The 11,221-nt window shown below is 32.4% G+C and overlaps 1 protein-coding gene across 1 annotated transcript; it reads right to left on the minus strand.

The window, feature by feature from the left end:
- Positions 1-591: 591 nt before the first annotated feature.
- LOC149536079 (transcription factor MYB124-like) lies at positions 592-8,635 on the minus strand. The gene is made up of 13 exons (XM_089803557.1): positions 8,362-8,635; positions 8,066-8,241; positions 7,162-7,208; positions 4,582-4,638; positions 4,393-4,465; positions 4,092-4,147; positions 3,666-3,833; positions 3,308-3,573; positions 3,018-3,157; positions 2,403-2,569; positions 2,081-2,325; positions 1,825-1,961; positions 592-1,433 (listed from the first exon to the last, which is right to left on the minus strand). Exons 2-13 carry the CDS (start codon positions 8,159-8,161, stop codon positions 1,314-1,316), a joined length of 1,572 nt encoding a protein of 523 aa, XP_089659683.1. The 5' UTR covers positions 8,162-8,241; positions 8,362-8,635; the 3' UTR covers positions 592-1,313.
- Between the last annotated feature and the right edge of the window lie 2,586 nt (positions 8,636-11,221).

Genomic DNA, 11,221 nt, shown 5'->3' on the forward strand with positions numbered 1-11,221 from the left:
CAAAAAAATTTACAATTTCAATTTGGGTCACCCAAAAATATACATTTTTAACCACAATGAGAAATTTTACGATTTCAATTTACCCAAACAAGTTCTGACCATCAAATTCTAAATCATACATAATCGTTAATTCCATTGGGGTTTTCAGGGGAACAATCACTTTTCTTTTGTAGAATGTGTTTTAATTTTTTGCATTGCTATTGGCATAATTTCCAGGAAAACTTACTATGCGCACTGCAAAATTTCAAAGCTTGTTAAGGAAATAGCTCTTCATTGTTAATAATAGGTACTAAACAATGCTGGAAGAAAAACATTCAAGAATCCCATCCTTCCTGCTAAGAAACTAGAAACTTGTCTGGCAATGTGATGCCAAACCTAAAACTTGTCTTTTGAATACACTACATTCATTAAGATGATTCAAGTCAATAGAGGATATCAAGGTGAGATATACCTTGTATGCCATTTAATTATTCAATTCCAATCACATCATATTGCAAGGATGGGTCTCTTTGCATACGTGCCATTAAAGTCCTCTGTTTCTTGACCAAACTGACAAGCAGTGATACCATCCACAAATAATGGGACATACAGTACACACAAAATCAACTTTCCTTCTCATTGAACCAAGCAATTACATATCGAATACAACATATGTCATACACAGACCTTGAAACAAACCCTACTTTTTGAGCTGTGATTTCAAGACACGTATAATTCAATAATGCACAAAAGCTAATTGTCTCTCTTCTGCAATTCTGAGACAAAAAATCACCTTTTTGAATGGATGATATAGAAATACTTACAATCTGTCCACATACAATAGAAGCTAAGCTTCCAACTCTCTGATTGAAAGAGGAAGTACTACAGACAATGCTATATTTATTACTCAATCAAAGCCAAACAATGGCACGCTGAATGCTGGCATAAACTGAATGACGGGAATGATACTTTTCGACCCATACCTGACTTATTGGACTGTGACATCAAAAAATATATAAATCAAGCTGCAACCAACTCTGACCACTGCCATAACTGAATGACAGGAATGACACTTCTTGACCCTTACCTGACTTATTGGACTGTGACACCAAAAAAATATAAGCAACCAACTCTGACAAACTTTGGCTTCCTTTTCTTTCCACTATAACAACTTGTACACTCAAACTTTTGTACAAATGCTGGTTTTGAAAATACCAGCAACCAATCCCTTGTGAAATAGGGAAAAACCAAAATCTACATGTACATACGGGTAACTACATTGGGAAGTAATATCAATATCTTGTAAATCATTTTTGTATTATAGATGACAAAATTTATAGTCTGTTAGATAGTGAGATCCGGCATAATGGTGCACACCTCAGGCTCTGTGACCGATAAGCAAGGGATGGAATTTCAGATTCTGGATCCAAAACACTCAATATGAACTGTCTCTCCTGTATTGCATAAAACATGTCAACCATCAGATGAATTAGTTACATTGTATACATATAATTACAATTTACCTCTGAAAGATGAAGGTGATACGATGCAGTAAACCTTCAATTTTTATGTCATTTACTTTAATTATAAATTATAATGCAATGCAGCTGTCTCCTACTATTTATTTTTCATAACTGAAAACGTGATGCAAGTTTGCAGATCAATAAGTGTTACATTTATTAAGAATCAATTGGTGTTGCATTTGTCGATTTATTCAACTTCAATTTTATTTTCAGATTTCAAAATAGCCATTAACCAGTGCAGAATGAAGTCGATTTATACAACTTTAATTTTAGTTTCAGATTTGAAAATATCCATTAACCAGAGCAGGATGATTTTACTTACACTCTCTGAAAAATGTGGACTAGGAATCTCATCAACAGAAGACTGGAGGTATGGAATTACTTGTGTGGGTGAGCAATACTCTGAGGTGATGGGAACAAGCCTCTCATCTTTTTCTTCAGTTGTCTCAGATGAAAGCACTAAGACAAGAAAAAGAATCTAAATAAATCATATTATCAATCCCAGAAAGGTAAAAATCTGCATATAACCACAAAGCATAAACCTGAACACGTTAAAGATACTGTCAGTCTGTAGCTACCGTATTGGACTGCAGTTGAGCAAGAAGATCCATCCTCACTGCCAGATGGGACTTGTTCCTGTCCTTCAGTGTTGGTAGAGCAAGTTTGTAAACTTTTATCCTCAGAGACAAATTCAGAGCTATCAGTCTGAAGTATGTTGCATTTGGGTGCATCATCCAAATTTGAGCCAACACTAAATTCGGGACTTGACTCCGTAATATTCTCACATGGTTCACACAGTTTGGGCAATTGTAGGATGTGCAGCCTGAAAGCATTATTCTATGAGAGACTAAGATCAAATTTAAAGTAAAAATAATCAAAATACAATATTGTTACCATTACCTCTTTGAAGGCAAATGGGTTACATCTTGGCATTTCTCTTTACTTGTTGTATCATTATAAGGTGTTGAACCATTTTCTGTTGGGTTGAAATTTGGACTTCGGTCTTTCATTTGTGTGTCAGACATCAAGAGACTGTCTTTTCCTTCAATTAAGATTCCATTTGTGGCCTGAACAATAAAAAGCAGATTATTTCAAGGACAAATAGGCAAGCAAACTAAAACAATAAAAACATGTTGCTTTACTATTGTGCCATTTGCAGAGGCCAAACAATTAAGATTTTGTTTCATTTCACTTCTAAATTTGAATGTGAATGAAGTTATTTTCTTTTGACACAAACACTGTTATGTTTCCCTCTTTTAAAGTACTTCCTATGATAGGTTTCATTTTTATCAACTACAAAAATTTTGCAAGTGCAATAGCAAAGCATTATGATATGTTGAAACTTAAAATCTTTTATAGAAAATAGGCAAGTGCATGCTTTGCAGATGCATCAAGGTATCTTAAATGTGATACTAAAATGACCTATGGTTCAACTCTATCAAAAAATTTACTAAGTAACCCCTGTAAAAATACTGACTATGTATAACCACATGTTATAGATGCACTTGACTTTACCTTCCAAGCATTTTCAGTTTCCTGATTTGAAATTTCTGCATTTCGCCTTTGTGCTAGTGAGCTTAAAAGTTCTGCTTGCTGAGCCAAAGCCGAAAGTCTTGGATCATCGTTTTCCAGGAAGTTACTTTGTAGCTTGGAAACTGCAAGTAAACACAATATACATGAGTTTGATCAGAGTTAGATGGCATGCAGCTTGCAAATTCTCAAAGTTTGATGCTTTTGTCTTCCATTGTGAAATAATACTTTGTCAAATAGAATAATAGGGACTGCTGTTAATTCCATATAGAAACCTTGTTGCATTGGCCCCTTAATTACAGAAAAGGAATGATAAGGCCTTGAATGAGCAGGAAGTCCTGATTCCCTTGAGTTGATTGAGTTCTCATGAAATAAAACAGATAGAGGCCCTCTAGATTGGTGTATAGAATCTGGTTCTCCACCCTGAATTCCTTGTTTAATGGCTGCACCTCCTTGAAATGTTCCTGAAGCAGCTTTGGTCCTTATTACATGCTCCTCTCTTTGAAGATCCATTCCCTCTGAACAGTTGACAAATTGGTTCCTAAAACATAAGACAGAGATATTGAGATGGTTAGGCTCAGAAAGAACATCATGGGCAACTGTTGATGCTGAATCAGCTTCGTGAAATTGTACCTCATTTTTTTACAGAGTATTGTCGAGTCCAATGTTTTGACACTTCTTTCAAGCACAACTCTTTTGTTAACAATGATACCAATATCATCGTCATTCTCTTTGCACAATTTCCTTTTCTCTAGCTTTCTATGCAATGCATTGAATCGGTTTTTGACAGCATTGTCAGTCCTGCTCAGATCACACAAAAATCAACTTCTGGTTGCACAGAATTACCTAGATGAATTAAAAATTTCAAGTACATCTTATAGAATGATTACAAGAGAGGTTACAAAATAAATTTCTTGCAACAATAATTAAGATTTTACAATATCAATAGTGCAATAAAGTACTTCTTGATTACTAATCTACATTTAGATATTGTAATTCCTTCCTAAAGCAAATATATCCTATTTGAATATCATGGTCTTGAGAAAATTTACTGCCTACCTGCCTTGAACAATTTTTGCGATCTCTGTCCATCTATTGCCAAATTTTTTATGTGCCTGCATTGACGAAAGAATAATAATGCTATGAGGACTGAACTCCTAGACCCACACACAAATCCTACTCATTAAAAATAAAAAATTTGCTTGAATACTAAATTTACAGGCTCAATGGTTGATCCAAAAGGCTTGAATTCATAAGAATTCAATGGTATTAAGAGTGTTCATCCTTCCACAGTGCTATGAGTAAACAGTCCGCACCTCACTACTCTAAAACAATATCCAATTTGTTATTTGAAGTTTACCTCAAACAAGATCTTGTCCTCTTCTGGTGACCAGCCACCTTTTTTGTAAGGTATACTCAAGTATGTGTTCCACCTGCAATACAAATAAGCCAAACTTCAGCTGACTGTCATTTGCATTAAAGTTCTTCATTAACTAAACTAAAAATGATTAACATTCAAAGTGCCGTGTGCTAACTTCACAATCCTCACCGTCTCCTACATTGTCTGCCTGTTTTATTCCCCAACTGAGATGCAATGACAGACCACCTATATTCACAACAGGAGTATTATATTTTGATATATTGTCATACAGTAATCTGCTTCAAATCACAATGATTGAATTAAACATGTAGAAAGAGAGATAAGAGAGATTTCTCATTATTAATTGGATAAGAAATGGAAGACTTAACTAAAATCATACATAATCATAATGGGGAACGTCATAACAGATTGTGAACAAGTTTGGCAATGCAACTCTAAAAGACTGCTATCCAGTAAATGGAAACACAATACCACAGGCTACAAGGTTTTATACAAGTAGATTTCCTTTGCAAAATTGTACATGCAAACTAGAAACAAACACTGTCATGTCTAGGAAAAAGTAAAATAGCCTTGAAATCAAACAAGAAGCTGAGTCAGAACAAAAAGAAAACCCTTGACAAAACACTTTGAAACAAGTATGTGATACAGAAGTAACCTTTAATAAATAAGCATATATCAATCAAACATGTTGCAAATGATAATATCCTTTGGATTTTTACCCTGTTCCTGATGCTTACCAATTATAGCAAATTGGGCGTCAAAAAATACTATCAGAAATTTCCTGACAATGTAGTTTCCAGATACTGAACCTCGTTGATTGGAAGGAAAATAATGTTATCAATTAATTTCATAACTTAAGCCCCTAAAATTTTAGTAGGCATGCTATGATTTTTTATTTTCTGTGACTACCAAGAACACAGATCATATTTTAGTCTCCGGCAACAATTCAGTTGGCTCCTCAACTTAGACATGAACTTCAAGACTTGGGCAGTAAGTATATTTGTATTAATAATGCCTTGGGATGACACCTAATCTTCTATTCCAAACCAAGAGCCTTCTGCCCTGGGTACTAGCTATCAATAAATCGGTGTACAAGTAAATCTGTATGCATAATCAACTCCTATGATCTTGATCCCTATCCCACTATTTATAAGAAATTTTAAGTCAACCTCCAATGCAATCAATTAACTGTGGAATATGAAGTTCCTTAACATGAACTCCCTGGTTTGGTGCAAATCTGGCCATTGTCTCCAGTTGTTGAAAAGGAAAGCAAATCATCGCGTATTGAAATGACAAAGTAAATCTTGTCTTTATATCTTTTCACCAATAAGCTATTTCTACCCTTTCGTAATTTCAGCCCCACAGACTTTTTTTTTCTTTTGATAAGGGAAATTGCAAATAATCTAAGCTTGACTGCTCATTCTTGGGCAAGGCTTTTAACTAGAAACATTAGATAGTCATCGGCAAGAAGAGAACTATTTTGAAGGTCCTAATGAAAACAGCCGGTTAGAGCCATTCCAATCCCCAGCTACTAGACCAAATCATGCATACATGGTTCTTGTCTAACAGTTTTCTCTATTGTATGAAACTCCTTTTTTGTTTGGCTTTTGCATTTGGATATTATGATATGCTCTATCATGCTGACCTTTCTTACTAGCAGTAATCGCTTTCCAACTCTTTAGTCTTGAAGTTAGGATCTGTTTACTCTTTAGTCTTAGCAGATATCTCCTCTGGTTTCTTTCTGCAGCAACATGTTATGTCGTGCACATTTTAATAATATTTGCTATAGAAACATGTTTTTGAGAGATGGTGACTCTGTGTATCCAGTTCAAGCACTCTGGTTACCTTAGGGTTTAATAGAATTCCTGTCTACATAAAGAGCTGTATTGTTAGAAAAGAGCAATTTTTTTACCAATAAAAAATCACAATGAGCATAACAACCAAGTGGAAAATCTGATGACTGGTCATGACAAAAACGCCATAGGAAGAGACCAGCTCAACAAGAAAAATGAGTTTCACATCAGCGAGACTGGAACCAGTTCAAATAACCCTTGGGCCACAGAAAAGAAAAGGAAGCCAGGTGACCAAAAAAATGTAATACAAGGCAAACAGAGAACCCTCTTACAAAACCCTACAACAATATCACACACATTAAACACAAGCTCTTTGATGACACCATCACACCATACTCTAGCAACCACTCTAAAGTCTAAATAGAACAATAAATTTAAGAAGTTGGATTACAGAAATTACCAAATATAACTCTGGATCACACCAACTAATGTCCAATTTGACTCTCGAGAAAATCCTCATTAACCAATTATTCTCAAAAGTAATAGATTGTTACCAAAACAAAACAATCTCTATCATCCATCCAAACAAGCAATATCAAACTATCTATAAACTAACCGATGTCCAATTTGCTTCTCGAGAAAACTCTCATACACCAGATGTTCTCAAAGTAATAGATGGCTAACATGCCAAAACAATCTCCATCATCCATCCAAAGAAGCAACACGAAAGTATCTATAAGGATTAAGGAACGATTATCATCTGCTTTAACCATGGAGTTAAAAACTGGTTCTCATATCACACTATCTTTGACCATCATATGAAAAAGGTTTTTAAGCTGCCCAGTCAAACTGATCTTTTCAAGTACTAGTTAAACGGATCTTTCAGCTTCCCATTAAGATAATCTTCCTCAATTGAATTCAATATCAAAACATAACCACAAATAACATCATGTACCTTTCAGTTCCCCGAATCCGGACCTGCTCCCGAAGTATGTTATCTTCCTGTAGAGGCATCCATAAACCCAAAACATTAAGTAATAAATACAGCGTTTCAAATGGATATTGTAGTTGCAGCTCAACACATTTAAAACCCAGAAGATAAACTTAAACCACAATTACCCAATTCCTCCATATAGCAGAAATCAATTCTAGATCACAAAAAAGCAATATACGACTGATATAATACAGAATACATTATATTTCAATGGGCTTCATAATTGGATTCAAAAAAGTATAAAACCCAGAATGAACACATAAAGCTCTATGGATTTTTCAGTTGCATAATCCCATCCAAAACCTTCAGAAACTAATCCATAAACTCAATCAAATAATAACCCACCTTTCAAATCTAATCCGTAAACTGAAACCAACAATAGTCCACCTTTCCAAACTAATACATAAAATCAAACCAGTAAAACCCGTTCATCCGTTGTAGAAATCAGTTCTAGACATTCACACTCATCCTGATGGCCATGGTAATTGCATTCAAACAAAATTCAAGCCCAATAGGATAACATAAATCTCTTTTGATACTCAAATTGCATAATCTGACATGATAAACCCAAGAACTTCAAAATCCATAAACTCAAACTATCAACCCCCAAAAAAGCTGGTCCATAAATTCAAACCAACAATAACCCATTTTCCCACTGCAGAAATTAGGTTTAAACATTCACACTCAGACAATATAAAACCCAATATCCCATAAAATTCGAATGAGCATAACAATTACATTCAAACAAACGCGCAATCCAAAAAAACCAAATTATCCTGGATGTAGTAAGTGCAGTGAAACGGAGAAAAAACCCAATATGAATACTAGAAATATTTTAGGCCCCTGCAATTGGAGAAACTGGTACCTCTTCAGACCATGTAACAAAATGTCTGTCTCTGCCCTTGTCGGGATTCCCATGGAACTCCGAGTGAATGGAAGAATTCATCACTTCATAACTCATAAATCCACTTCCTAGTTCATTAACAATCTTACAAAATCCTGAATATCTGGAGATATAATCTTATTCCAAATCTAGTGACCCTGTAAAATTGGCGGAATCTAGTAACTTATATCAAATATGCATGGATGAGTATGTACAAATTCATGTATGTTGAGATGGCTGTGAAGAGCGCCAAACGTATTGGTTCAAAATATACTTACAATGACAAAAAAACCTAACTGTAGGTTCCTTTAATGTCTGTCAATTTGATAGTAAAAACAATAAATCCTTGCATTCAACTCCATCATACTTTTCATTGGGACAGATAAATCTTCTTGGGAGTTCATGACGTTCACGTGACGTTTTACAGTGGTCTGCTATGCTATAATTAGATTTGTTACTTTCTACAAGGCTCTTTATGCCCATGTTTGAATCTTGTCTCCTTAAAGCTTGGCTTTCAAAACCACATTTTAATAATAGCATGCAGATTAAACTATGGGACCTACAATTGCTTTATCCTTTATCCTTAGTAACCATCATCTTTCACTGTTACATCGCCTCATATTGAAAGAGGCCCATATTAAAGGAGGTTTTGAATTTGATCATTCTTCTCACATGAACATCATCAAACATGGGAAATTGCTATGTGAACATGTAAAGTTTTTTTCTCTTTTGTTCTTTTCTATATGTCAATTATGAATCCCCTAAAATTAAGGCAATTTGAAATTGGGAACCAATTGTTTGCACTTTGGGCCAGATGATTTTGGGAGTAACTAAATTATAGAATGGAATAAATTGTATATGTAGTGACCCACAAGGGAGAAATCGGAAGATCTTTTTGGGAAAAGATCAAATATTTATTTATTTATCATAATTGTATCTATAAGCAACACTTTCATTTGGTTTATAAAGATATACAAGGATAGTTACAATTTGAAAGAGTTGGACGAGAAAACAAGAGGCGCAAGCGCCAAAGTTCCTGCTGAATTTGATGATTTCAAGATATTAAATGTGTCGTAGTCTAGAGATCTATGAAGGTTGAGTTTGTGAGATATGAAATGTTTGTTTAGAAGTTTTATAATTTCTCAGAATATATTTATGATTGTTCAATTTGCATTGTGCAGAAAAATAATAACCATAAAATAGGGTTGAATTAAAAATAAATATGAATATTATACTTTCAATTGCTTCCTTCAAAAGATATGTATAAGTTTTGCTTAATTAAATGTTCTAAAAAGCAAAAGTAGTAAAAATAGCAACAAAATTGAAAATAACAGGAAAGTTTTAGAAATCTAAAGATTTTTTTAATTACTAAAATCACACTTATGCACACGAGTAGATTTTTTTGTACATGCAATTTAATGTAATATTTTCAAATCTTCAGAATCTTGGAAGCTATGAGAATTTGAGAAATTTGTTATAGTAGAGTTATTGCATGATGTGGACATAATAAAGTTTTTCAAACTTCATAATTTTTTTTAGTAATGTAAATATAAAATACATGCATGAGAATTTTTTGAAAACCAATTTAATAAATAAATAAAGCATAATTTCTATTTAAATTGACTAATTACTAATTTACCAATTACTTTGACATTTAATTGACCTTATAAAATAGCGTGGGAAGCACTCAAACGGGTATCGAAGAAGGGAATTAAACAAAGGTATTAAATTTACTTCCTGACTAATGCATAAAAATAAATAAACATAAATTAATTTAAAAATAATAGTTATGCTTTAAAAAAATGAAATACACTTATAAAAATATCAATATAGTAAAAAATATATATGTTAAATAAATGTATAATTTAATAAAATTATATTAAAAAAAAAAAATCTATTAAAAGTATTCATTTAGATATGTAAAAATAAAAATAATTAAATTCTAATTTAAACTATATATAAATTAAAATTAAAATAAATATGAAATTAAAGCATATAAAAAATAATTTTTAAAATTTGACAATTTAAAAGAGTTAAAATATTATATTTGATTAAAATATCTATATTTGAATAACATTTTACAAATGAAAAAAATAAACATCAATTAAAACTATTATCTTCTTTTTAAAAGTTTATCCACTTGTCACAAATGTGGAAAAGATAAGATTGAAATTAATGCATTCATTAATAGAGATAAAGTTGCAATTAATGCTTGCATTAATAGAGGTGTTCAAAAAATAGTTGTATTTTTGTTGAAGGAAAATGAATTTTTTCATTGCTTTTTTCATCATGAGCCAATAAGATTTCAGTTTAATGGTATTTTGTTTTTTCATTAAATAAGATGAAAGTGTGAACTTTATAATAAATTTTGATCTGAGAATAATTCTGAAATCTTATTGGACAAATTAATTGGTTTTAGAAATTGAAGAGATTCATTAGATTTCCAGGAACTAACTAGACTTAAAGATATTTGTGTCTATTAATTTTTTAGTTTTTTTTCTTTGTGCTTTTATCTCTTAATAAGAGTTTGATCTGATTAAAATTACATAATCTAATTCAAAATAATGATAATAATAATTAGAATTAAAGAGAGGTTATAAAGAAAGAATGTAAATTAAATGTTCAATAATTTATGAATTATTTTATAATCTTATAATTAAACAATTTTAAATTTCAACAAAATCTTAAAAAATAATTTTATTTGTTATATGATAATTATTGAATTTTATTGATTAAATGATAATCTTTGATTATTATTTTTAAGAACAACAATGTTCAATTTATATTATTGTGATTTAATTTCATATAAATAATAATCACCATGAATAGTTAGATCTCAAATTATTGTAAAGAGACATTGACATAATAACTAAACTTAGATACTCATTCAAATCCAAAATTATCCGGCAAAGTTGATAGATCAAATGTCAAGTGGACTCCTCCGTTATCTGGTTTTGTTAACATTAACTTTGATGGTGCATCACGTGGAAACCTAGGCAAATCAGGAATTGGAGCTTGCATTAGAGATGAGTGTGGAAGGGTTTTAGCAATTAAATCTCAACCTTTACCTTCGGGGACAAATAATATGGCAAAGGCACACGCTTTGCTAGCTGGCTTAATACTAGCAAGAAGAAATGG

The sequence above is a fragment of the Cupressus sempervirens genome, chromosome 10 (genome assembly GCF_028749045.1).
Source record: "Cupressus sempervirens isolate cs-2001-9-10 chromosome 10, ASM2874904v1, whole genome shotgun sequence".
Taxonomy (NCBI): domain Eukaryota; kingdom Viridiplantae; phylum Streptophyta; class Pinopsida; order Cupressales; family Cupressaceae; genus Cupressus; species Cupressus sempervirens.